This window comes from Balearica regulorum, chromosome 20, assembly GCF_011004875.1.
Source record: "Balearica regulorum gibbericeps isolate bBalReg1 chromosome 20, bBalReg1.pri, whole genome shotgun sequence".
Classification (NCBI taxonomy): domain Eukaryota; kingdom Metazoa; phylum Chordata; class Aves; order Gruiformes; family Gruidae; genus Balearica; species Balearica regulorum.
Genome location: NC_046203.1, coordinates 6,509,800 through 6,537,204, shown reverse-complemented (window position 1 = coordinate 6,537,204; position 27,405 = coordinate 6,509,800). Strand labels below are relative to the sequence as shown.

The following is a 27,405-nucleotide window of genomic DNA, read 5'->3' as shown; positions in this document are numbered from 1 at the left end:
GGGAGGGGCCACGCCACTGGCTTACAGCCCCGGGAGCGACAGGGCCGGGCGACGTGCCCTGCTCAAAGATGGCCGCCGGCGGCTTCGGGGAGTCCGGAGGTGAGAGGTGAGGGGTAGTCGGCGGCAGTGGCCGGGCTCCGGGAAGATGGCAGAGAGCGAGCGGCGGGCAGGTAAGGGGCGGCTGAGGGCGGCTCCGGGGCCTTCTGGGCTGGGGGCTGCGCTCGGGGCCCTTGGGGGATGTCTCCGGGGCTGGGGTGAGGGCCCAGGCTGTAAGCGGGGGGAGGGCGCTGGGCCTCATGCTCCATGGGGGTCTTTGGGCCGGGGGCGCCAGGCCTCACGCTGTGGGGGGAGGCGACGGCAGCGAGCGCCCGGGCCTGTGGTGGGGTGAGGGGGGAAGAGGCTTTGCCGAGGTTACGAAGGGGCCTTGGAGCCCCCTGACCCTCGGCCGGGTGGGGCGGGGAGCCCCGGCCCCGCTCGGGGTTTGAGGCCTGCCGGGCCCTGAGCTGCCGGCACGGTTCGGGCCTGGCGCCCCCGAGGCGGCGGGGGCCGGGCGGGGGGCTCCCCGCGGGGTCTGCGCCCCACGGCAGGACTCGGGGACGGGGCGGGGGGAATCTGTGTCCCGTGAGGGCTGACGGGCTGTGCGGGTCGGTCCCGCGCATCCCAGGGGCTGGTGGGGCGGGAGTTGGGCTGCTGCCGGAGCAGCCGGTGTCAGGGCTCTGCCGGCTGTAGCCCATTTTCTGTGGCTCCGTTTCCCGTTGGGTGGGTGTTTGCCCGTGTAGAAAGTCTGTCTCTTGGCCGAGTTTGATCCCCCCTCACCACGAGAGTAAGACTAAAAGCGTCTCCTTTGTCCTAGTGTCATCTCATCATAAAACTAACCTATTCGCCATAACATCATTGGGTTTTGCTTACGTAATGGTTTTATAGCCTTGTAACCCCTGCAGACCTCGTGTTTCCTTCCTTGAGTACTTATGGTCTCCTCCCCAAGAGGAAATGCACAAAGTTCGTGTCAGAAGAAGCGGTGGTTGAGAAGTAAATGCAAAGAGATGAAACAAGTTCTGTGATGAGACGGAGGTTGGGCTAACATCCAGATCCCCTCGGTCTGGGACACGGCCCTGGCCACATCGCTGGTCTTTGTGTCGTCGGTGTTAAGACTGTTTGCCTTTTTGAACCACTGCTCTGGAGTTTTTTTATCATTTTTATGTTATAAGTTATTTTAACATGAGAGCTCCATCACTACGGTGCTAGTCATTGAGAGTTGCGTGCTGAATTTTCAGAAGAGAGGCACACACATCTTTCATTTAAATTCCTCGTGCGGCGTTCCTCTCATCCTTCTACCTGGGAGTTTTACTGTAACTTATGCAGAGGAACCAAACACTGTAACACCCTAGGCAGGTGATGAGACTGCCGATGGGCAACCTGAAAGGCAGAGAAGTTAAATGACTTTCTAAGGTTAAGCGACAAGCCTATAGCAGACTCTGCATGGTTCCTGGGACTTTGGATTCCTTTTTCCCCTGGTCTGCCTGCTAGACAGCGCTTCTCTGCTGCAGAAAAGGCTGCTGACACTTCTGGGTAGCATTTTCTATGTGAATGCAGCTAATAATACTTTAATGAGTTGGAGTTTGGTGGTGTATGTTAGGGAGCCAGTGCCTGAGCTCACCGTACTGTGGAGAGCAGTCGTTGGAGCGTTGCCAGGGTGGCTGGTGCTGAACAAATGCCTTCAGATTTTCTAGGATTAAAATGATGAACTGGGTGACTCTAACAGAATTCATAAATTCACATTAACAACTGGTTTCCTTAACAGTGGTCTGCTGCACTGCCTCATGCTATTAAAAGCCGTGCTTATAGGAGCGTAATGCAAATTACCTCTAACCTCGTGGGACACTTCTGGCTCTGCAGTGTCCTGGTGCGGGACTGGCGGCTGAGAGCAGAGCTCTGGAGAACATGGGGTAGGGGTCACCCTTAGAGCAGGGTTGGGTCCTTGATTCGGATACGAAGGAAAAGAGCCCCTCTGATGTGTTAACAACTTGCATTTGCATTAACTATTACATCCTGGGCTCTGAGAGAGCTTTAAAACTACATGAGCTTCATAGCTTCCACCTGGAAGGGGCTGTGTCCTGGCATCCTCCAAGCCCCTGTGCTGCCTGGACAGATGGCTGCGGCTCTGGACTGCCATCTATTGAATTGCTCCAGCTTTGTCTGTGCAGGAGTTGTCCTTTTTAGGGGAATGCAGTTCAGGCTTAACACCCTAAAACCAAGGCAGAGTTAGTTTGTTAGGAGAGCTGAGTGCTTCAGCACGACCTGAGGTTTGTCTCCACTAGATAGAAATAATTAAACTAGCTGGACGTTATCTGTGTTAGCTCCTACACCAGCCTCTCTGTCCAGATGGGAGAAGCATCTTTAGTAGTGAAAACAAACATAATACCATTTTCTGAAGCTTTGCAGCATCCTTAGGAGTTAGGAGTATGGTATCTGGGGATCGAGAGGATATTGTTTGCTGAGGAGGACTTGGTGAGATAATGGCACAAGCTGGTACGGTTTTGGTTGCTTTCTGTCTCCTGAGAAATGAACATTGATTTATAAGAAAGGAAGATAGAGGATTTCTTCTTCTCCACTGCCTGTATTTTACCTCTTTTTTTTTTTTTTTTTTTTTTTCTTTTCATCTCCCAGGCACCTCTGAGGAGGTGGCTCTTCCCGTCCAGCAGAACTTCATGATCCCCAAAAAGGAGATAAATATGGTTTCCGACATGGCCAAGTGGAAGCGCTCTCAGGTATGGCTCTGGGGTCAGGGAAAACTGGTAAGTGCTTATTATGCTTCAGTGGCAGCCAGGTCTGGTCTGGGAACAGCCACGAGGTAAAGCAGGTTTGGGCAAGTAATGGGAAATGAATTGATTTGTGTTTTAAAGCAGAGGAGTCACTACCTGTTTGTAGGAAAATGACTTGGCAGTGAGGTGTGGAGTCTGGCAACCAAATGCTCTGACAAAGGAGTGAGCCAGGGAGAGCCCAGAGGTTGAGGGACACCAAAGATGCTTAAAAAAATTTTATTGCTCCCTCCCAACAAGCTAGACAAGCAGCTGGTAACTATTTTATCCTACCTAGCCTGTACATTATATCAAAACTGGATTTACCCAGCACTGTTTGAATTCATCTTGAACATGATCCTGCTGCCTGGCCCTCTAATCGCACTAGGCTGGGTTGGTTCCTGGGGCGTTCCTGCCTTGCTGTACTGGAAAGGGCTCTAGAGCCAAGGCCTTCAATTTCCTGGGTAATTTTTGTTTACAGTATGTGTGGAGCTGGTGGAACAGGCAGGTTCTCCCCTCTCTGCCTTTGAGGGCTTGGTGGGTTAGCCCAGACTCGTCCCACCTCTTAGGACTAAGTTCTTGTTTGATAGCTGATCTGTGATGTCTTCAGAGAAGCTTAAGTTGTAGCCAGGTCTTAAGCAAACCTCTGAGTGAAGCTTCCTTTGCTGAGTCTCCTGGGTTTAAGGACTTGCTCCTGGTCTGGATTTCTGTGCAGGAGAGGCCCAAGGAGGGAGTGTGCTAGTCTGGCATTTTCAAAGACTTAGAGCTGTGCTGGATGTGATGCTTCAAAAGCAGCAAATTTAAAGAGATGAGCAGTGAGGAGCCTGGGCTGTCTCCCACTGCTGTCATGCATGAGCATGGGAGAAGAGTAGAAGGAGGAAAAGGGAGATAAGGGTGCAGGCCTGGGAGAAGCAGTGCAGAGCAGGATGTCCAGGCATAGCTGAGGCTCTGCAGAGCTAAGGAGTTTGAATTTGACCTGATAGGAGGCAGGGAGCTGAGGGAAAGATTTTGGGGGCAGTGCGAGCTTTTTTTTAGGATTCTTCTCTCTGTAATTTTTACAGCGATGCAGAGTTCTTAGTGCAATTGCCATCTGCCTTTGAGGTCTGCCAAAAATAACAGTAGCCTCTCAGCAAGCCCTGTACCCTGGGTGCCTCCAGGAAGGCAGTGTTGTGTGTTGGGAAAGGTTTCCTTGATGTGTAGGAGTGCTTCCATGCCACGTTGCTTGTTCAAACAGATCATAGGGATTCACTAACACCCTGCTCTCTCGGGTGCGTTTGCAGGCATACGCAGATTACATGGGCTTCATCCTCACTCTGAATGAAGGTGTCAGGGGCAAGAAGCTGACCTGCGAATACAAAGTTTCAGAGGTAGGAGAAGAGTTTGCATCCTCTTGTTTCTCTTTTTCTGCCTTTTTTTTTTTTTTTTTTTTTTTTTTTTTTGGCTCTATAGTGAATATTTCCTAGGTGAGGAATGAATTGGCAGCTCATCTGGGAGCCAGGGAGAATAAATGCAGTTGGGTTATGCTTGGGAATGCAAATGCCAGCCCGTGTGTGCTCGCTGGATGGGAAATCAAGCAGGTTACAAGTGGACAGAAGCTGGTGGTGAAAAGGAGGATGCAGGTGTTCTGACTCTGTTTTCACAGTCTGGCTTCAACCAGTGATGTTTTGAAGATGTGCTATTCCCTCCTGGTTGCAGGCAAAGGCTGAGATGTCTGTACCGTTCCTGCTCTCCCGCTGCCTTTCTGTGGGACCTTGGGCGAGACACTTGTTTCCCTGTCCCTGGGCTTCCTTGTTGCTCAGACTGTGTTAACAGCACCAATCTCCTCGGCCTATGCTGTAGCTGAGCTGTGCAAGGTCTGGTTTGTCAGCGTGCGAGCTCAAGGTGTGTCATTGAGTGGACCAAGGGCTGTGCTGAGGGCTACGGGGGGCTGCGCTGGGTGCTAGGTTTAGCCTGTGGGGCAGGATGGCCCCTTCCAAGGTGTTAAGCAGAAAGGACCTATTTTTCCCCTTGCATTAATGTGACTCACCTGGCTCTGTCTGCTCCCGTGGACAGTTTTAATGCCTGTTCACCTTATCGGGGCACGATGAGATCATTTGGAGCCAGAGGGCAAGGGCAGGTGTCCTCACTGGTGTTACTGCCCGGCTTCAGCCATGCTCACTGCTGGCCTGAGGTCTCTCTGGGTGCTGCCGCAATCTGCAGAGCGTATGTTGGCCACCAGCTTCGCTTCTCTGGTGCGTGCTGATCTCCTCACTGCAATGCAGAACAAGGGAGGGAGATTCTTGGGCACATTTTTACTGTTCAAACTTATCACAGCTGTGCAAGAAAGCTGGGAAGAGTCTAAAAAGATCTAGGCAGAACGGGAAGCAGACTGGGCCCTGTGTGTTTATAGCTTCATTCTGGTGTGGGAAGGCAGCCTACAATGATCTTTAACCTAGTTGTTTTATGTTTGAAGCAGGCATGTTAAGTCCAGCCTTCCCTTCTAGGAGCCAGTGTGTGAAAGAGAACCTTGCTTGTAGCTCATGGAGGGGATCAGACATAATGAGTCCCTCCCTAACAGGCTTTGTGTCCACCTTCTGTGCCTTCAATTCAGTAGCAACTGCTGTCAAATGCTGCTCTTGCTGTCTGCTGTTTGCATTTCACCTTTGAGTTTTGTCTTTGTCGCGATCTCGCTCATTCCCAACCATTCACAGAGCAGTTCTAGGGAAACAAAGCATTAAAAATGAGCAAAACAAAGGGGGGAGGGGGTAAACCTCTTCCATCAACCCCTTTGAGCTGTCAGCTATCTAGGAAGAGCTGTATCAGGGCTGTGTCTCTGCAGCAGATCCCTCTTGGAGCAAATGTTTTCTATCCACGGTCCAAGTCCAGGTGACAAACAAGAGACAGGATCCTGACTGCTTGGGAAGTGGCAGGGAACGTGTCTCATTTCCCTCGCGCCGAGGAGAGCAGAAGCCTGTGACTTGAGGCACAGGTGGAGCATCCCCAGGGTTGCCTTGTTGATGAGGTTGCCTGTTCGCGCGGGTTCGTTTGTAGATCAAACTGCTTATCTGTGCTTTTAAAGGCTCAGCCCCTTGTGGCCTTTGCTTGCATCTCTGCTCTGCTTTCTTCTCTTTTGCTGTACCTGCTGCTGATGTGCTTTTGTCCCGTCCCATCTTCCTCCCTGATCAAATGCTGGGGACGCCTTCCTTTGGCAAATGACCTCCTGGAATCCTTTCTGCTGAATGTGTATCCTTTCCACAACTTACTGGTATTGCTTTGCCATGGAGGGGAAAAAAAAAAAAAGTATGGTCTGCTCTGCTTTGAAAGAGACAGCTTAATGGTTTCCAGAGTAGCATGTGTCAATACCAAACTGTCTGCTGGAGCGAGAGCTGGATCCTTTGGGGGCTGAGCCCCTTCTGAGACTTGCTGAGCTTGCTCTGCTCTTACTGAAAAAATTGCATGGAGCTGTCTGAGGTTTTGCTGGAGGCATCTGACAAGTAGCGATAGCTGAGCTGTTGTTTAGGACTGTGGTGTAGACGCTATGTCTGGCAAAAGGTTGTGTGACTGATAGGCTGTGACCTGCCTTCTCCTCCTGGAGGGAGTGCTTTTCACGTGGGGATCTGTGCGGCGACTGCTTGGGCTGCAGCCTGGAGTAGTTTTTCAAAGCTGTGACTTTGATCGGAGGAGCAGTGCAGCAAGGAGGAGGTTAATTTTGGCCATGCAAGGAGCAGACCTTCCCTTCAAACAGCCCACTGCACTGGGGGAAACTGCCCGGCCTTGTGGCTTGTTCTGGTTCCAGGAGGGAAGTGGGGGAAGCAGCAAATGCCCCCATTTTAGCAGCTCCCCCCTCCGACAGTGCCCAAGGAGCCCACAGGGGCAGGCTTGGTCGCCACGAGCAGCTCTGGCTGCCGTGATGCCTTCTCAGCACCTCCATCTGCCTGGCCTCTGCTCTTGAGAGATGCTGACAGGTCTCTGCTCTGTAGGAGGCTCTGTGGTTTGCCTTTGGGACTGGTGGCAGACTCAGGGTCAAGGGGATGCAAAATCAGCACAATGAGAAGAGCAAGGAGAGCGAGGGGGGAGGCTGCCCTTGCTTTGATCGCTGGAAAGGTAAAGCAAAAATAGAGCTTAAAAACCCAGCCAGGCAAAACAAGGCTGCAGTGGTGCTGATGGTTGTGTTCCCGTAAGCTCTGCTCTTCCCCTCCTTCTCCCCCGCTGGGGTCAGCCCTGGATGTACAAGTTTCCTCTGCTGGACAATGGGAAGCTGCTTCTTTTAGTAACCCCCTTTTCAAAGGGCCTTGAGCCCAAAATGAGCTGCATCTCTTTAATTATTTATTGGCATGGCTGAGCCGGCAGCTGGGTCCTGCTCTCCTGTGTTCAGTGGGGCTGGGCTTTTTAATCCCTTTAAAGCAAGCGAGTGGGGAAGGGGAGGTTTGACTCTCGCGCTCCCCAAGGCCTGCGGGCAGATCCGGGGAGGGGGAAGGAGCCGGTCCTTGCCAGCCATTTATCCAGGCAGCACTGAGTGCTTGCTGAGAGGGGTTTGAAATACGGTGGCTGCTCGTAATGAGCTGCTGGTGCCGGCGGATAAATCACCAGCACGATTTAATTATTTAATGCAACCTAGTGCTGGGGATGCTGCTGCTTAATTGGAGGGGAATGCAATAGCCAGGAAGGAGTAGAGCTGAGTCCAAACCTGGCCCAGTGCTGTGGGGAGATGCTGGGTTTCTGCAGTGTTTTGGGCAGCAGGGAGCTGAAACGGAGGGGGTCGTGCTGCCTCGGTCCACATGAGTCTGGGACACTGGCCTGTGGGTGGCTGCAGCTGGCAACCTCACCCAGAGCTTCTGGCCCACCATGTCCCTTGGCACTTGGGTCTTTTGTGTTCCTGGTGTGCTCAGGTCTTGTCCTCTAGCCTGGCTCATTGGCCAAGTGTCAAGGTCCTGTGGGATGGGTGAATCCCTCCCCTGCCTGATCCCACTGGCTGATCCCACCATGTCCTGGGCTCCTGAGGAGCCACTGTCTGTGGGAGGCTGCGTCTGTGCTGAGACCCTTCCTCCTGGGAGCAGAGGGCATGGGAAGCTATCCGCAGCTGGTTCAGCAGCAACACGGCTCTGCCATGCCTGTCTCTCCACCCGCCCACTTCAAGTGGCACTTCAAGGGCTAGAAACTTGCTGGGCTCGGCTTTTTCCTCATCCTCCCGGCAGGCAGCGTGAAGAATTGAACCGCAGCCCAGGAGACCAGCCGGCTTCACACGGTCGATGCCTCCAGCAAAGTCAAACCAGCCACTGCTTCTGCTGTCCTCTTTGTCCCCTTGAAGGAGGAATCCCCTCTTGAGACAGAGGAGCCTACATTGCCTGGGGCCTGGCCAGCTGCTGTGGTGGCTGACGGCTCTCTGGCTGCTTGCAGTGAGGCGAGGAGAATCCCAGACCCTCTGACAGGCTTGACCAGTTGTTGCAGAGTCTCCTAAAACTGTTTTGGAGCTGCCTAAAGTTGTGCCTATGGTGTTGCCTCTTGGTGTGTGGGGTGTAGCTGTTCCTCAGCTGTATGGGCAAGGCAGGGAGGAGGCTGTGTGCGTTGGCCAGCCCTGGTCCTAACAGTACGGCTTGAGACGTTGTGCTGTATCACCTATTACACCTGTTTTCGTTTCCTTCGTGGCCACAGCAGTGCCTCCTCCGGTCACTCTCATACATCCTACGCAGGTTCCCCACTTTCTCCTTCCAGCACTGCGTGTAAGAAAGATGGCTCTGTTGTCTTGCTGTTGAGTTTGTCTTCCTGTCAGCTTTGTGTTTGTATTGAGATGTTTCTCTGAGAGCCGAGAGCTTCCCATGCTTGCTCTGATGAGACCACTGGTGGGCAAACCAGGCTGCCGCTTCCCCTGGGTAGGTTGTGTTTTGCCATGTGCACTGGGTATCCCTGGGTGGGAGCTGCCGTGGCAGTCTGGCTGGTACGACTTTGAAGCAACAGGAATCATGCTGAGAAGGTTGACTTGCGGTGAGGCCCTGCTGCACTGGGTGCTGTACAAACGCTAACGCCATCACTGCTAATCCTGGCTCCTAGGAGGCACTTCAGGACAGAGATTAGATGCCTTGAGAAGAGCCTCTAAATCACATCGTCAGCCACTGGTGAGGGCGTATGGTAGGCGCTGTGTTGTATCCCATGGGGGATGCAGGACACTCAAGATGCAGAGCCTGAGTTTTGTGTTGGAGATCCCTGAATTGTGTAGCGCTTCCCTGCTGCTCAGTCCTGTATGCCCTTCAGCGAGGAGCTTGCTGGAGCTCTTCTCCAAGATGTCTTAGAGCATAGTGCTGTTACAGCTCATGAAAGGCTGTGTGGGCGAGTGGAGATCCTGCCTCAAGGCTGGGCTTTGTATTGGGCTGATCTTCTGAGGGGAGGGATGGTTTTCCCAGCCCCTCTGCATTTCGTGGAGGGTTGGCACATCCCAGTTCTGCTTGCCACCCTTGGGAAGGATGGCGTGGGCTTTAATGACTCCAAGCCAGGGCAGAGACGTTGGAGCCTCAGGGACTGCTCTGGTTTATGTCACCATGACCCCTCATCTTCTTTGTCTCTGTAGCCCATTGAAAAGCTGGTGGCTCTTCTGAATACTCTTGACAGATGGATCGATGAAACCCCACCAGTGGATCAACCTTCTCGATTTGGGAACAAAGCCTTCAGGACCTGGTATGCCAAACTAGACCAGGTGAGTATGTCTTTCACGTGTAGTGTTACATGCAGCTCCTACAGAAGGGCAGTGTGCCCAGCAGGGACAGCAGAACGGCTCCATCATTGTGCGGCAGCCAAGCAGCCTACAGAGGAATTGCTCAGATAAGCTGTGAAGGATCCACCTCTTGATATGCATCACTTACTCCTGATCTGATGCTGTCCTCTCCTCTTAGGAGACCATATGGTCCACATAAATGCTCTTGGCTGAGTCTCCAGTCCTGGATGAGCCACAAGAATCCTCCAAGCCCAAGGAACTCCTTTGCTTTGTAACTACCCACTGTGTCTGCTAGCTGATGAGTGACACAAAATCAGAGGAAGGTTGTGAAACTGCTTGACTTCCTTCAGCTCGGAGCACTTGCCCTGCCCTGAGCTCTGGAGGTGGCACAGGCACATTCCCAACAGCAATGAGCTTGCAAGAGGTCTGCTGTTCTATTAATGCTTTTGTCCTGGAGATGATTCGGTGGGTAACTGGGTTGATGTACTTAGATGGTGAAGCTTATTTTTCCTGCAGGATAGGTGTGGCCTGGATAAGTGTCAGGACAAGCTCTCCCTGCACTGCTCCATTTCTGGAGATGACTTCTTCAACAGGAGAATTTGCTCTTCTGTCATGCTGGCTCTGGCCATTGTAGGAGTGCACCGTTCCAACTCCTCCTCTGCAACAGTGTCTGAGCAGAGGGTGCTTTGCTCCTGGGGACTGTGACAGATCTGCACTCACTCGAGGGAGTCTTTTATGTCTTTCAGGAAGCAGAAAAGTTGGTGGCAACAGTGATCCCCAAGCATTTGGCTGATGCTGCACCAGAAGTGGCTGTGTACCTGAAGGAATCTGTGGGGAACTCCACCCGCATTGACTATGGCACAGGTACCTGGGCATGCGTGCTGGTTGAGGCTTGTCTTCCTCGGGTAGTGACCCTTTGAAGCCTAGTGCTGCATTTATTTAAATATGTTACTGCCACTGTTTTTTAGCGCCAGCTTGGTGTGAACTTTAGTGCCAGCTTAGTGCAAACACCTTCCTTCTAGAGCCTTCTGACCCCTCTGTGCAGTGTGGGTCATGACTGAGAGAGCTGGGGCTGGCAGCAGGGCTGTGCTAGAGCTATGACACCCTTTTCATGTTTCATCTGAGGAAACGTGAACCAAGCTGCGCGAGCCCTTCTGGGATAAGCTGTAGGAGCTACTTTACCACATACAGCAGTCCCGCACCTGCTGATCTGCAACAGGCAGCTTAGAGGGATGAAATATAATTCCTTGAATTGGAAGTAGAGTGGGAACCAAATTCATGTTCAGTGGGAGGTGTCATGAGGTTCAGTAGTCCCTAGAAGTGACATCACTGCTTACAGAGGAACTTTGAAATCTGATGGTAGAAGTGTTTTGTACCTAAGGAGATACTGAATTGAAGGTTGAAGTAACCACACTGGCTTCAGTTAGATCTAAATCCAGAATCATCTACAGGCTCTGCTCCTCTGGCTGGAGGACAGGTGTGTCCTTACTAAAGGACAGGAGAGCAGGATGCTGTGGGTGCAAGGAAACATGACTTTGGACCTGGTCAGGGAGAGGAAGAGGAGGACGTGGGTAAAAGGATGAAGAGCTGGAGGCTGTGCAGTGCTTGCCAGGAGAGCTGCAGCTTGCCAGCACCAGGGGGAGATGTTGTCTTTGGAAAGGGACCCGCTGGCTGGGTTTTTGTCAACTCAGGGAAGGAAATTCATCCTTTCCTCCCCTCCTGTGTGTCCCAAGCCAGCGGCCCATATCCTAGCTCACAGCGGCTGGACCATAGGTGCACTTTGTTCCTACACCAGGAGCTGCGCTTCTTCATAGCATGGATCTCGTACTGCTGATCTCGTACTCTCCCTTCTTCCGTGGTCCCTTCCACTAAAACACATTTCTGCATTTGCTGGTTGTTTCTTTTCCTTGCTGGAGGACCAAGGTGCAGGGGCTCAGCTTGAGATCTTAGTACCTTCTGGGACGGATTGTTCCCAGCAGCGTCATGGGATCTGCATCCTTCCGACACAGAGATATTTTTGAAGCAGGAGGAAATCTGTTTACTTGCAGATGTGAGGTTCTCTCGCATCCCCTGTGCAGATAGCTCTGCGGTGCTCCACTTCCACTGCTGTCCCAAGCTCCTGGGAAAGGCCCTGCCTTACTTCCAGCATGACCAGTGTTTTTCCTGGAGCTGTTTTTCCTCAAGAACTTATTTTCTCAAAGTTAATAATCACCTTACGAATATCTAGAAGGTATACTTTGGGTGGGTGCTGCCTGGGGATGAAATATTGTCAGCTCATGGTGTTGATAGGGCTGATAGGGTTGGGGCTCTTGAGACGGGACTGGGACTGCTGTGATTTCTGAAGAGCCGTTGTGGTGCCCACAGAAAGGTCCTGGGGACCAGAGACACCTGTGTCACATCTCCGTGTCTTTTTAACTCCAGGGCATGAAGCTGCATTTGCAGCCTTTCTCTGCTGCCTCTGCAAAATCGGTGTGCTCAGAGTGGATGACCAGATGGCCATCGTCTTCAAAGTATTTAACAGGTGAGGAAATGGAAGGAGAAGGCTGGAAGCATTGAGGGCAAATCCCTGACAGTGTCTGCTTCCAGCTGTCTGAGATATGTGAGAAGTTACTGCCTGTTCTGTACACCAGACTCCTCCTGTAGTCTGGACTGATTGTGTCCCTTTTCTTCTGCTGATCTGTACCCATTTGGGAGTAAGAAATTGTAGGAGCCTTCTCCTGGGGTGTGAGCTGAGCAAATCAAGGGCTTCTACAAAGGTGTGTGCATAATTAGAGAGCATGAGTGCTGAAGGACTTGCAGGCCTAGGGAAGAAGGACAGAGTGGGAAAACTGTAGACAAAATCAGGAGGCAACTGTACTTTTTAATGGACTGTACAGTGACCAACTGCATCTATCTCCAAAAGGGGTGACAGCACCTTGTCTGATAGAGGCTGGGTGTCTTTCTGGAAAATGAACTTTAGCTGAACATGAGTTATAGAGCTCCACAGAGGTATGTGGGTGAAGCTCTGTGCTTTGTCATAGACAGGAATATCTGATCAGAGGATCTAACATCTCTTCAGGCATAAAAAAAAAATTAATTAAACTGACAGGCCCCCACTGCTCCTCTAGATGTGTTTCCAGCCCAGGAGGTAGAGTTGGTAGTGATGAAACTGGTGGAACGGGTGTTTAGAGCCCAGAGATCTAATCCCAGCTGTATCACTGTTTGGTGGCATGGAAACAGTTTCCTTTAACAGTACTTCCAGCTTTAATTTTCCACCTGGAAAGTGGAGGTAGCGGTTGCCATAAGGTGGAAAGTTTTCTGAGCTCTTTTGGAAGTTGTTGAAGGAGAGTGAAGTATCAATGTTTTCAAATAACAGCGGGGATAGGGAAAGATCTTCACCGGCATTTTAGAAAGTGCTGGTATTTGCTGCTATACGTACCGTCAGGCTGCTTTCTGTGGCAAAGGAGCTAAATATATATTCTATGTACTGTGATGTATGTGGGGGTCCTGCTTGCAAGTGATAAAGGTTGTGTCCTTCTCCAAACTGGTTATTCTTGTCCTCATGTAAGTCAGAAGATGGCCTGTCTTAACCCTTCTTTCTTTCTTTGGTCTCAGGTACCTAGAAGTGATGCGAAAACTTCAGAAGACCTACAGGATGGAACCTGCTGGCAGCCAGGGCGTGTGGGGCTTGGATGACTTCCAATTTCTACCTTTCATATGGGGCAGTTCCCAGCTGATAGGTACTAATGAAAAATCTTCTCCTGTCCCAGCCTGCCCCCTGCCCCGTCTGTCTAGGTTGCAAAGATGATGGGGCTTGGGACTGACTTTTAAATTAAAATATGCCAAATTTGTCTATAATACAGTAGAAGAGTTTGCTTGGGGCTTGGACTTTTTTTTTTTTTCTTCTCAGCTTTCCAAATAAAGCTAGTTGCTTAGATTGGGAGATGCAAAGCTTCCTTGACTACAAGCTTTTTAAAAAGAGGGTCTTGGTTTTGGTGCTAGAAAACACATTTTTCTGCCCTGGGGAGTTTACCAGGTGCCCTCACTGCTGAGGCACTGGAGTGGGAGATGAGATGGAAGGGAGCAGCTCTGTGCTGATATCTGAAGAACTCTGATGGGAGGATTGTGTTTCCTCTGGAAGAGGTGCAGGACAAGACCTGGCTGAACTTGATTTCAGAAGAGGGGTGCCATACAGGTTACTTCCTATTGTCTCTTACTCTTTTTAGACCATCCAAATCTGGAGCCTCGACACTTTGTTGATGAGAAGGTGGTAAACGAAAACCATAAGGACTTCATGTTCTTGGAGTGTATCCTCTTCATTACAGAGGTGAGGACTGGAAGGTTTGCCCCACAGGGAAGTTCTCTTGACATTAGATAGCTGTCTCTGGCTGTGGTTTTCTCTTCCTCCTTTGCTTGTTTGTTTGCTCTCATGGAACTGTGTGGATGAACCATTGTTGCATGTCTGAGGTGTTCTCTTTGAATGGGTTGAGACAGGGATGTTGAGAGGAAAGTATAATTAAGCTAGATGGGCTGTGGATTGCAGTCGAAGGGAGCTGTAACAAAAGCAAACAAATAACCTTGGATCAGTCAGTGGGAACTTGGACGGGGAAGACTGGTGCCTGCAAGTATGCTAGGAAGATGTAGTAGCTGCAGAACGACTGGGCTTGCCAAGATAACCTCCCTTCCCTCCAGCCCTTGGGTGCTGCCTGGCAGGCCCTGGGCCTCCCCTTGCTTAGGGCAGGCTCCCAAACCTCTGTGCAGCTTGATCTCCTCCAGATTCTACCAAAAGAGTTGCCCACTAAATGCGCCTTATTTGCAGACGATCTAGAGCAGAGATGGTGCTGAGTCTCACCCATCTGGCAGCACGATCCCGTTTCCGCTCAAGCACTGCGGGGCCCTTGGGTGAGGAGCTGGTGATATTCAGCGTGTTGCTGACCATGGGCAGTGTTTCTCAGCGAGGGAGCTCATGGCTTTCTGCCCTCAGCCACAGTGGATGATCTGGCCGTGTTCCTACTGTCCCCCTTGCTACACGGTCTGGGCAGGGAGAGCAAGAACCACACGCTCTGTTGTGGTGAGGGATTTCTTGTCTCTGGCGAGAGAGAGTTGATGGGATTAATTTTGAAGGACAGAGTGTGGTTCTTCCCCTTTTTTCTGTTTGCTTCCCCCCCCCCCCTTGCCTCTCTAATTTAGTGATTAGATGTGAGGGGACGTTACAGAATATGAACTTAGCCTTTCAAGTAGGAAATTTTCGTAGGAGCCTTTGGCCCAAATCCCAGGAGGTGCTGTGTCCAGTCCTGCTGCATCTGGTAGGGTTTGTTGGTACTTTGCACCTCACAGGGTTTAACCCTTAATGCAGAGATAAATCATACCAGGGGAAGTAAAGAGGCACTGGTGAAAGAGATCAGGATAAGGGCAGGAAATCAGGAGCCAAGATGCTCTAAGAATTATGTTAATTTGGTCCTCTGTAATACCCAGACAGTGCACTAACCTGTTAAAAACATGAAAACGTAGATCTATCGAGATGTGCGTAGAAAATTCTGCAGTGCACAGATGACACGTAAAGTTGAAAATACGCAGCACCATACTGCTGCTTCAGGTCACTCGGCTTTTGCTTGCAGAAAGTTAGCTTTTTAGTGGGCTTTTAAAATAAGCGATTTCACTTCTTTTTCCGCACATTTGTTGAGAATCATGGAATTCAGTGTTTGTGCTGCGTTCCTCAGTGCCACCTGGTGGCAAGGAGCCCTCTGCTCGGGCCCTGCTGGCGTGAACTGCTAAGGGATGGCAACAACTTGGATTATCAAGCGCATGGCATTTTCAATTCTTCGTGCAAGCGCTCTTCATTTTTTGTAAAGATTTTGCTTTTAAAATTTGTTTTTTCTCTCCCAAATGCCTGGGAAGGCTGTAACTGCCACTAGAGGGGGCTGAGACAGCCCCAAGTGCCTCCAAATGCTTTCTCTCCAAAATCAACAACAAAACAAAATAGCAGGGAAAAGATAGAAGGAATTATAGACTTAAATAAATGAATGATATTGTTTTCTTCTGAGCTTTCCAGCTGGAAACAGCTCTCCTTTATAGCTGTTAAACACGTAGCAAACACCACAACATTTCCCATAGTGGGTCTGGTACGTCTTACCAACATGAGAGCACGTTTTGTTTCAGCAAGCTACAACGGAGGTAGGTTGTTTTCTTTCAACCAAGAGAATATTCTCTTGAGCAGGTATTTTTCTTAGCCCCTGGTTGATGTTTCAGGGATATGAATATACACTGTCGTGGTGTTTGCCACATGTATATTTAAACCTCAGGCTCTTAAAGTAGCAGTGAGATGATGTCCAGGCTGGACCCACTGAGACATCCTCCTTACAGCAACGAGCCTTGCATAAGCTGGCCGGCTGTTGGGAAATCTGCGGGGTGTTTTTGGACCTGAACGCGTGGTTCTTGAGTAGGGTGAGGTTTACAGAGCTGGCTGGGACTCAGCGCTATCCCCCTGCTTCCGCCTTGCCTGCGGGGCGCGTGTGGTACCTGTAGGTGCGAGGATGAGGAGGGTTTAGGAGCATCTCTGCGGTGCCTGCCGCACTAGGGGCTGTGGACGGCAGCGATGGCAGGGCAGTGTGTGTTTGTGCAGAAGAGGGGTGCCAGGTACGCCCCGGCTGTTGCAGTGTAACAGTGCAGATGCTCCTCCAAAGGCAAGAGGAATTTCGGCTTCAATCTGGCTTCTAAATTTGGAGATTTGGGAAGGGAGGGCTCGGGTTTCGGCTGGAAGGGAAGGAGCTGACAGGAAAGCACGGCCTCAGCCGTCCCCCTCCCCCCGGCACTGACAGAGGAACCATTTACAAAAGGCCGATTCTCTTGGGAACTGAGAGGCAGGAACGCCGCGTCTGTGAGTAATTTCCTGCTCAATATGGCTGCTCTGACTCACTCCGTTCCCCTGGGGTCACTGCGGGACTGCAGCGCGCTTGCTGCCTCTTGCTCTCCCCCCCGCCCCCCCCAGCTCTCCCTCTTCACCCTTTGTGGCTGGAAGAAGATGATTTTTTTTTTTGGTTTTTCCTCCCTCATTCCCCTTATTTTTCCCTCCCCAGTTTGAAACCGTAGCCAAGCCGTCCCTTGCCGGGCTCCCTGGGTGAGGAGGGCCGTGGTGGTGGCAGTGCCAGGCATGACCGTGGGGCTGGCCAGCTGTGCTCACCTCTTCTGCGCTCTCCGGCACGCTCACTCTGGCTTGGGAATGGGGGAGAAGCAAAACGCGGTGGTGGTGGCTGATGCAAGCTGTGCCCCTGCGAAAGGCGGCAATGCTGGAGGAAGGTTTGCCATCGAAATGCACACAGGCGAATCTCCTGTTCGAGGGAGGATGCTTTGAGCGAACTGCCTGGCGCTGAGCTCCCCAGCAGCCTTTTAACTCGGGTACCCGCCGGTGCCAAATCCTTGCGTTTAATAACGCGCCGGCTCTGTCGGGTAACGTTGTGCTTTGTGTATCTGCGCGTTTCATCTTGTATCTGCAAGGAAAGCGCGCATGGCGGAGGGGAGCGGGAATGGCTGAGTGGCTCATCTGTCATCCCCAGCTCACGAGAACCGCTGTAGTTTTGCCCGCTGCCAGGAGAGCACAGACACATCCCCGCTTCCCCCGCTGCTCCAGCCCTGGGGTCAGCAGGTTTGAAACACTTCCTTCAAGCAGTGGGTTTTTTTGGGTGTCCCCCCCCGCCCTTTCCCTCTCTCTTTCTCTGCTGCAGGCTGGTGCCACAGAGACCTCGCAGAAGGGCAGCAGCAATTTCCCAAAGCAAATTGATCAGCCTTGCTTGCTTTTACAGTGGGCAGAGAGGTGGTTTTGGAGGCTCTTTTCCCACCCTTGCTCCAGGCCTGTGTGTGCGTGGAGGGAAGGGGTTAGTTGTTCAAGCCCTGAGTCGAGAATGGGAGTCCAAGAGATTCCTCTCTCCCCACGCTCCTTTTTAGCGTGAGCTTCGGCCTTGTGGTTTCTGATGTCATGGGAACTGTGCTCAGTCAGAGTGGCTGCGTTGTATTTCTTTTTCTCCCCGAGGGTCTGTTTTTGTTCATGGAGGAGAAGGAGAGACAACTACCCAGGGAATCTACATGCAACTGTCCCTGATTGCAGCTTCCCCCCTCCTCCAAACCCCTTGCCCTGGGAGGAGAAACATTGGAATATAAAAAAAAATTAAATAAAATTAAAAAAATTTAAAGCATCTGCTGCAAGCTAGCAACTCGCAGCTCTGGAGCTGGTTTGAAGAGCGGGACTGGAGCACGTCCCCTCTGCTCCTGCCTCCCCCCGAGCCCTCCTTTGCTAGAGGCAGGTGTGGAGTGGGCTGCGGACGCCAGAGCTGCTGCCAACCTGTGCTGCCCTCTGTATTCAGGGAAGGCAGCAGCGGTTGTCGCTGCTGCTTGTTGTTGATCTGAATGGAGAATGAGTCATTTTCTTGGAAAGCCCAGCAGTGTTGCACTGGGAGGTTTCTGGGTAGAATAGGAACAGCATTGAGCCAAGCTCTATTGGGGGGGAGAACGGGACTTACATGGGGCTTTTTTAATGCAGTCATTAAAAGGGAGGTGTGCAGAGGGAGGTCTGATTAGGAAAGCGTGGCAGGAAAAAGCTTAATTTTATCAGGGAAGCAGGGAGAGCTGGATTGCCATGGCTTCATGTGATGTGGCTGCAGCGGGAGGGAGGGAGGGAAGGCGCAGTGAGGTGGCTGGTGCGTGGGTCACAGGGCTTGGTGGGAATGTTTGCTTGGAGAGAGTGTGAGCGTGAGTCACTGCTGGTGCACGAGCTTCCTGGCTGGCCTGGCTCCCTCAGCGCTGCTCTCGGGTCTCTTTCAGATGAAGACGGGCCCCTTTGCCGAGCACTCCAACCAGCTCTGGAACATCAGTGCCGTGCCCTCCTGGTCCAAGGTCAACCAGGGCCTCATCCGCATGTACAAGGCAGAGGTGAGCGCCGTGGGCACGGGGAGGCTGCTTGGCCCCACACCGTGGGTCAGCTCTCCTCTTCTGCTGCTCCTTGGCATGGGGGCCCCATCACAGCTGGTTGCTACCCCATGCTAAATGTGGTTTGGGACCCCTTGGCTGTTCAGGTGCTGCTGGCTAGGAGGAGACTCCTGCCTGCCTAATGTTTGCCCCAAAACCAATCCCAAACGGCTGTTCCTTGCAGACGTGACTTTTGCCATTTGTCTTCCCGTAGTGCAAGTTGCAGGTCTCCAAATTAGGGCCGATGTCTTGACCTGCCTGTCCTTCTGATCCCCACACTGCTATTTTACCAGCCAGAGGAGACTTAGTTTAAATTATCATCCCATGTTTCAAGAGCCCCAGAGCAGACTGAACACTTCCTGCTGATCTCCCCTCTCTGAGTCCCGTCTGTGCAGTGTGCCAGGCCGGCGAGGCCACAGCTACCTCCCTGGCTTGGCAGCCCTCCACCGGCCAGGGTTCTGTTGGCGCTGCCCCAGCAAGCTTTCCTGGCGAACCCTGACCTGGGGAACCGGACAGTTTTGGCTCTCCCTTATCTCTCCTTCCTGCTCGAGCTAACCCTGAGCTTGAGGAAGCAGGACAGGAACCACTGCATCTGTGCCTCCGGAGGGAACAGCCGACAGGCGGCATCCCTTGCTGGGAAGGATGGGACTGTGCTGGCTCTGCGGGGAGGCACTGGCTGTGCTAAAGATGCTGGAGGAGAAGGGATGGCACAGCTGCCTAGCGCACCTGGAGAGACCGGTGGGGCTTGAAGGAGTACCCTGTGATCTCTGCTCAAGTCACCCAGGCTCCTGTTGCTGGGACATAGGGCAGAGGCTCGGCGGGCAGCTCCGCTCGGGCCCAGTGCACAAAGGGGTTAACTGTGCTGAGCGAGCTCCCTCCCCCAGCCCTTCCTCTGCACTGCACATCCTGTGTTTAGGTTCCAGGCCACATACCTCTCTAATCTGCGAGGTGTCACTCCCAGGCCCGCTGGCTCCTTCCGCCCCCAGCTCAGCTTTCCTCCAGGCCTCCAAAGAGGAGAAGCGAGGCTGGGGGTCGACCCCCTCTGCTGGCTGCTCCTCGGAGGGGTGCCCCTGGGTTGCCCCTCTGGGACTGCCCTGGCTCACAGCTCTGTCACGGGGCCTGGAGATGCTGCTGGCTGGGAAACCCTGAGCTGGAGGCTCTGGTGTGAGAACGGGGCGGGGGGCCTGGAGGGAAGACCCCACCATTGGGAGCACTGTTAAAGTGAAACATGGGTCCCCTAAAACCAAGAGCTTAGCCTTGGTCCTTGCTTTCCTTTGGACTGGTTCCTTCCCACACTATTTGGGTATTCCCCTGGCACCTCATTGTACCCCGCGGTGTTGGGGTACTCCCACCTGGTGCCCCAAATGTGCCATATGGTTGCTCCTACCTCACGCACCGTGAACGTTGCCGGAGGAGCTTGGCAGTGATGTGCCCAGGGTGCAACGTGCATGTCCACTGGTGGCTCGGGGCTGCTGTGTGCTGGCAGATTTACCTGGCCTGCTGGGGACAGTGCAGCTCAGGGATCTCTAGAGAGTGGGAGATTCTCTGACTCTTCTAGGTGTACCCGAGACATGATCTTTTCTGGAGGCCTTGGTCTATTTTGAATAACAGATGACGTTCTGTGTGGAAATGCTGAATCTGGTACTGGTGGGTTTCTAGAAATATCTAGAGGTGTAGCTGTGTCAAGGGGAGAATGCAAAAGCTGCTAGAAAGGGTAAGGACACAGATTTAGTCTAAGGTGTAGAAAACATTGAGTCAACCAAAGTGCTTTAAATTTATTTTTTTCCTCAAAGAATGTTTTTAGATCTTAAATGAGTATTCCTAAGCACACAATCCTCATGCAGCAGTGTTTTCTCCTGGTGCCTGTGTTCACCTGGATGGGCAGAGGAGAAGGAGACTCCTGCTGAGGAGTCCTCACTGGTTCTTTATATCTGCTCTGGGGATTCTCCCACCCCACTACTGGCTTAGCAGATGAGAGGAGCATGGACACGGCAGTGTCGCTGGGAGAGCTTTCAGTTACGGTGTGCCTGGCCGTGCAGCTTTTACCAACATTTGCAACTAGAGGATCTCTCTGATTTTCTGGGAAGGACACAATATTCAGGAGTCGCTGAGGCTTCATCCTTTGAAAACTGAATCCTGGGTGTTTCAGGCTAGGCACCCGCAGTTGCTGCTAAAGATCTTGTCTGTTTGCTGCTGGCTCCCGAAGCAGGTTTCTGCTGTGTAGCTTTCACCATTGCAGTCTTGCCCCAATTAGCCACTGTCAACATTAGCATAAGTGAGCCAACAGCCCCCAAGTGCTGACATGGGTCTTAAGGCAGGCAGCTTCTGTGGCAGAGCTCAGAGCACGTGATAGTAAAGAGAGGGAACGTTTTGGGTTATGGTGTTGCTTTTTGTCTGACTGGCTAAGGTGAGAGCAAGATTTCCACCCCCTTTTCCCCCTTTTTTTTTTTTCTTTCCCTTCTCCTGCCCCTCTGATCACCTGTTGCAATTAGATCAGGTGAAATCAGACACTTGGATGGAGGCGCCAGCTCCTTAACATGTCTGGGGTGGCTGAGAAGTGCTCGGTGCCAGGCGGTGCTGACCGTGACTGGGTTTTGAGTGGAGGCAGCAGCATGGTGATGGGGTCACTTGCTAGAAGCAGACCAGGAGGAATCAAATGCTCAACGGCAACCTGCTCTCGCTTGGTAGGAGTGGGGCAATCCCCAGACCTGGTTCATTTAAAAAGCACTCTGGAGGCTCTGTCTCTGCTCTGTCCCCTCTGTGGGATGATTTTAAACAGCCGACAGAAAGCTCAGGTGCATCCATGTGGCTGGGAGCTCTAGTCTGGATCCAGGCACTCTACGGTGCTTGCTGCAGGATCTGTGGATGGGCAGTAGACAGCAGACAATGTGTCTTCAGCTCTGTGTCTTTATGAAATCTCAAATGTGTCTATTTTAATATAAATATAATGGGTGAAGATGTGTTCACTTGGAAGTGCAAGGGCTTTTCTTATTCTCTCCATCAAAGGCAAGTGAAGAAGTCGACAGAATAGAGTGTGGTTAAAGCAGCAGCCTTGATGTTTTTCCCCTGAGCCTGCTTTTGAGTCTCCTGACCTTTCCTTCTCTGCTGCAGTCAGTCGGGAAATACTTTCCATTGTAACTAATCTAGTCCTAGTTCCATCTTTAAAGGTTGGACCTAAAACATGTTTCTACTCCCCAGTTGAGTCCTGAGCAGGCCTTCAGCGTGATGAAGATGATGGCAAGAAGAAAATACGCCTGTCCTTCCATTGGGCTACTGTTAACTACGTCAGTGTCACCCACAAGCAATGCAAGGAGGGTCCTGTCTCTTGGCACCTCTAATAATCCAGTAAATTTGTGCTAGACCTGCTGGATAGACAAGAAGTTTCTCTGCTTGTTTCTTGGGCTGTCAGTGTGTTAAGTGGAATGGATACTCATTCTTCGCACTGGTGGTCAAGTCTCTTCATCCAGAGGCCAAACCAGTCTGGTCTTCTGTGGGACTTCTTGGAGCTAGTTGGGGTGACATTTCTAGCTGTCAACATCTTCAATATTAATTTCTCTCTTTTCTTCCCTTATGTCACTGCTATCTAGCACTGCTTCCTCTGAGGGTTTGTCTAAGTGGCTGTGCTGGGAAATGGCAGCAGCTCTGAGCATCCCACACGTTAGGAAGCTTTGAAGGTGATGTGCCCTGATGGTCGCAGGACTTCTTTCTCCCTGGTGCCTTGCCATGGAGGCTTGTGGTTTTCTGCATGGCTGTTATTCCCCAGGAGTGGATACAGCCGTGCTGTGCTTTCACCACTTCCAAACTTGCTTTGGCTCCAGTGTACTTGCGAGCAGTTCAATTGTGCCAAAACCAGTTGTCTGACCTCTGCCTCCAAAGCGATTACCGTAGGCCTGGTCTTCTGAGCACAAACCCTCCTGCTTGCCCACAACAACAGGACGAGGGCAGGCTGCCTGCTGCTGCCTGTGCCCTGTTTGGGGTGAAGAGCTGCCTGCAGCACACGCTTCCTCCCCACCCCAGAGCCAGGATCTCCCCTGCTGCAGTGGGTTCAGCTTGGCCCCGTGGAGGGCACAAGGCTCCTTCCTATGGAAAGGAGAGTTGTAACTATGACGTGGCTCTTGCCTCCCTTTGGTAGGAAGGAATTGTGCTTTGAAGAAGTGCCTGGAGGAATGAGCCATGCATCTTGTCCTAAAGATCTGCCTGGGAGGCTGCTGGTTGCAGGCAGGAGCCAGTGTGGCCTTGACACCCTGCTGCTGCTGGGTCTGCAGTTTGTGGGGAGCCGGGTGCCTGCCTAGTGCAGCATCCCATCCAGCCTGGCTCTGAGCAGGTGCTGTTTGTGCCAAGGAATTGCTGGGACTGGATGGATTCCAGTTGGTTGGTGGCTGCTGTGCTTTGGTTGTGTGTACTTCACGTCTCCTGGAGAATATGACTCCCATCAGCAGACCTTGGCTGTGTACATGGGGAAGGCTTTCCTCCTAAGACACAGGACACTTGGGGTTTTTTTTTCTCCTCTTCACATCCTATCTAGGGAGGGAAGAACTTGCCCCTCTGCCTGCAGCAAGGAGATGGCCACCATCTCACTAGCCATGTCCCCAGGCGCCCTGGTAAATGAGTCCCCATTGCAGCACAGTGAGGTTGTCTCCAGCCCTTGTTTAGCACAACCGCTCACAACTAACGCGGGTGATGTTAGTGTAGGTGCAGCTGCTGGGTTGGTGTGCACGTACTGCTGAGGTCTCTGTGTCTGGAGGTGAGTCTGCTCTGTGCTCCCTGTGAGTTTTGGGCAGTCTGAGTCTGCAATGACTCAAAAAACCCAGAGTTCCGAGAGGCTGCGAGTGCTGGCAAACTTTGACGCGGTTATTGACCACAGTAGCTGGCCTTCACTGCCCTAGTGGGATGGTGAGCAGAAGGGGCTCTGCCCTCACAGCCCGGCTCTCCCTATGCAGAGCCTGGTCTTAGCTGGACGAAGCAGCTCTGAGCTAAGCTGCCTTACAGTGGACATGTATGACTGATCTGTGATCCACGCTCCCCCTGCCCTTATTCTGCAAGGGGAGTGGGAATTTCGGGGGCAAGGGATCGTTGGGAATAGGATCATGTCTTAAATGATGGCGGCAAAATCAATGGTGCTTGTCTGTCAAAGACCTGAGAATCCAGAATGCAGTTTGGGCAGTGCCTTGCGGCTGCAGGATGACGCCTTGAGCCTGGAGCGTGGGCACCATTCTGGGGAGGGAGAGGCTCTTTCCAGGGAGTTTCTGCAGTTCTCAAAGGGTTTGTAGGGTGAAGCTCTTCAAAGAGATCAGCTCGAGCAATGAGAGGTGGTGGTGAGAGAGAAAGCCGCTGACATAAACAAGCCTCTTCTGCTGTCCTGGTTTCAGCTGAGCAAAAGGCTCTGGCTGAAGGGAAGGGGATGGGGATATGAAACGTTACTGGGCTGAGGACCCTGAAGGGAATGTGGGGGGGAGATGTGGGACTGATCCCTCTGCCTGCAGCTGAGCCGAGTGGCCCCAGGCTCGCTGCCTCCTGACCCCGGAGGCAGGATGTAGCTCTGGCTGCATGCGTAAGGTGGAAATGTCTCCTGAATTGACTCCTCTTTATCTCTCCTCCTGCAGTGCCTGGAGAAGTTTCCTGTGATCCAGCACTTTAAGTTCGGCAGCCTGCTCCCCATCCAGCCTGTGATGTCCTAAGGAGGCCGTGGGAGGAGTCGAGGCAGCGGAGGCATAGCACGACGCTCTTCCTCCTCCCCTCACCCCTTCCTCATCACCTTGCCCGTTACACACAGCCCATTCATTCCTGCACATCCTCATCGGCAACCGCAGATCCAAAGCCCTCGTCGGCCTCATGCAGGAGACGGGACCTCGGAGCGGCTCCTCCTGCACGTCCCCAGCATGGGGATGTCTCGCCAGCAACCAAGCTAGGGCTGTGCTTCTCTGCTCCGTTGCGTCCACGGGCAGCGCGACTGCTGCGTACGGTGCTGGGCGTGTGAACGGGGTTTGAGCAGGGGCTGCCTTGCAGCAAAGGCCCTCTGCTTCCCTTCCTGGGAGGAGGGGGGTGTGGAGGGGGAGGAAGGCATGTGTGTATGTGTTGGGCAGTGGTAACGGCAATTTCCCTTTTGAATTTCATTGAAGTTTCCTGTTGCTGTTTGGTTTGGGAAACCACTGCGAGGAGTGAGGTGTGAGTCTGCACGTGCCTGTAGGCAGCCACCTCTGCTTCCACAGGGGGGTCTGAAACGGGTAAAGGAAGTTGTAGGGAAGGTCTGTGGGTTGCTGGAAGCCCAGGGTGCCATCTCTCCCTTACTCTGGGTAAGGAAAGCCTCCTCCCTCCTCCCTCCATCTCTTCTGTGAGGTTCCCTGGGTCTTCCTTTCCCACCACCACCTCTTCTCTCGGGTGAAGCTGGGAACCTTCTGGGCTGCGGGGGTCTGAGCTGGCTCTGGAGCCGGAGATAAGGTCCCCAGAGGGACCCGGCTCTGTGGGAACAGCTATGCAAAGACATCGCTTGAGCGGCGCTTGCTCAGGCTCCTTCTTAACGGGCACAAAACCTCACATGTTCACACACGTTTGTTGCTGGGTCCAACCTGCCCTCTGCACTCCCCGTTTCCCCCTCTGTGCTTTGCTGCCCCGGGGCTGGGCTGGCCTCAGTGGCACAAGGTGACCATGGTTGCTACTGCTTGGCCATAAATTGTAGTGACAGCCCCATAGCAAAGGGATTTCCCCACGAAGCAGCATGTTCCCCAGCTCTTAGGGAGCAAAGGCAGCATGGGGGGTGGGGGGGGGCAAGCATGCAGCTTTACGTGCATTTATATACCTGTGCTGGAAAGAAAAAGCATAAATAGCCCAGGACAGTGGGTTATACCTGCAGAAAGCTCTTTCCCTTTGTCATTCCCTGCTGGTGTTGCTGTGCTGGACTTTGGGCAGAGGGACCACACTTCCAGTGCCACCAGCGGCGGTGTCTCCAAGGCAGGTGAATGAATGGGGACGTGGTCTGGGTAGTACCAGCAGCATCTCTAGGAGGGCAGAAACGGCTGGTGCTGGGTTTGAGATGAGCTGTCGTGTCCGCAGGTCTTGACCAAGGTGGTCCGCAACTTTGCAGCTGGAGCGGGGATGTTTCTTCTTGAGGTTCCCAAGCTGGGGGGGGGGGGGGGGGCAGGGCTCTGCTCTGGTGTTTGCTGGGGGTTGGGGGCAGCAAGGATCCTTTCTCTGGCACTCCGGCAGCCCGCACGGGGGGCGGTGGGGCTGCCCCCAGCCAGGCTGCTCAGCTTTCGCTGCTGCACCACTTTACTGTTAAGGAAAAAGGCAAAAAATGCCCGCTTGTGAATTTATTTTTTTTTCTGTAATTTTCTTTTTGCCAGACCTACTGACTCCCTCTTATAAAGGTTGTCATGGGTACTCAGGGGAGGGGGAGCAAGAAAAGAGTCTAAATGGGGAGGCAGTGAAATGCAGGTATTGGCAGAGCTAAAGCAGAACTTTCTAGCGGGGCTGCTGTCCTGTCTGCTCCTGGCTTGGCCCTGGGTGGGAGGGGGCAAGGATCTTCTGACCTGCCTGAAACAACTCTATAAATTTGTGTTGTAAATGAAAATGGAAGACTGGATTTCAGTCTTGTTTTACTCCTAAACGGGGATGTGTGTTTTGGCTTTCCAAATGGATCCAATCTGGGAGCAGTGCTGGAGATCTGTGTGGTTGCCAGGACTTGATGAGTCCGTCTTCCATGGAGCCGTTCAGCAGCCGGCACCTGGAGCGGAGACCCCAGGCATCTGCACCCGTGTCCCCTCACGTTGCTGTGTGGCTTTTGGCAAGGGCCACCAGGCTTTAAATGGCCGTGTAGCATCTGGCCAGCAATGACTGAGCTGAAGTCCGTGGTTTCCCAAAGCTGCCCAAGGGTTGGGAACACATCTCTCCTGGTCATCTTATGGCAATGGGGCTTCCATGCAAAAGGATGGATGGAGATGTTGGCATCCATGCATGGAAGGGACACCAAGAATGTGAAATACAGCACCAAAAAGGGGTGGGGAGATGCTTCCTTCCCCTGCAGCTGCAGCCGCTGCTCCATGGGGACCATGTCCCTGGGCTTGGGACCTGCCAAGGAGGTTGGCTCATGTAGAGTTCTGTTTCTTGCTTGCCTGAGTCTTCACATCCGTCCTGCTAGGGACTTTTGGACTTCAAGCAGCTAACTCTTGTCTGAGTCTTACCAGCCAGCTTGGGATGTGCCCCCATCACGTGGCAGTCGGCTGCTTGCCTTCCTCTGACTCCCACCAACGTCCATCACCAGTTCTTGGGGCTCTGCTCCTCTCCTGGAGGGTCCACACACGTAGCAGCACCCAGGGCTGCTCAGCGTCCGAAGCAGCGCTCCCCCCACCTCCTCCCACCTTGTGGTTTTAATTAAAGTCTCTGTGTTTTGCACTGGTGACTGTGTTGGTCTCTCTTGGACTGGGGTTTGCTGCCACTTTGGGAGCGGAGCCAGCGAAGCCGATGGCTGGAGCCTCTGGCGCAGGGAAGAGGCTTTGCCGTCTCGGTGGTTGATCTCTTGCACCAAAATTGACTCGTTCTTTAACTGCATGAAGCAAGTATATCCAGTCTGTCTTTGTATCCTTCCTAGGTGTCTTTCTGTCATGTAGTATGTTTTATTTATTTATTTAACTTCTTCGCTATGTCCACCCCCTCTCCCAGCTTGGATTTGGCGGGTAGGTGATGTGCAAAGCCTGTTCCCAGGCCAGCAAATACCTCTTGAAGATCAGAGACTTTCGCAACCAAAGGGCGTTTGAGCCTTGTTTCTGAGGCAGGGTGAGAACTGGAACCTTTTTCTTCTGATGTTTTTCCTGTCCTGCTGTAGGGGCTGACTCAGGACTTCCAGCATCAGTTTAGCTCAGCAGCTTTGTTGGATTTATGTAGGAAATTATACCTGAGACCTTCTCAGGAGCGGTTGGAGCTAGCATAGATGTGCTTAGCAAGTGCTAGTTTTCTTGTCACTGGGTTATATCTTCTCCGTCAACGCAGGCC

The 27,405-nt window shown here is 52.5% G+C and overlaps 1 protein-coding gene across 1 annotated transcript; it reads left to right on the top strand.

The window, feature by feature from the left end:
• The first annotated feature begins 22 nt into the window (after positions 1 to 22).
• On the top strand, positions 23 to 26,815 carry PTPA (protein phosphatase 2 phosphatase activator). Its single transcript, XM_075772213.1, has 10 exons — positions 23 to 170; positions 2,668 to 2,768; positions 4,079 to 4,165; positions 9,340 to 9,465; positions 10,230 to 10,347; positions 11,905 to 12,004; positions 13,078 to 13,202; positions 13,689 to 13,789; positions 18,277 to 18,384; positions 24,024 to 26,815. The coding sequence occupies exons 1-10, from the start codon at positions 146 to 148 to the stop codon at positions 24,096 to 24,098; spliced, it is 966 nt and encodes a 321-aa protein (XP_075628328.1). The 5' UTR covers positions 23 to 145; the 3' UTR covers positions 24,099 to 26,815.
• Positions 26,816 to 27,405: the final 590 nt, after the last annotated feature.

Coding starts and splice junctions, on each gene's coding strand:
- PTPA (XM_075772213.1), top strand. CDS start 146: ATGGCAGAGAGCGAGCGGCGGGCAG. Junction 9,466..10,229: donor GGTATGCCAAACTAGACCAG/GTGAGTATGTCT, acceptor TATGTCTTTCAG/GAAGCAGAAAAGTTGGTGGC. Junction 13,790..18,276: donor GTATCCTCTTCATTACAGAG/GTGAGGACTGGA, acceptor GGTCTCTTTCAG/ATGAAGACGGGCCCCTTTGC.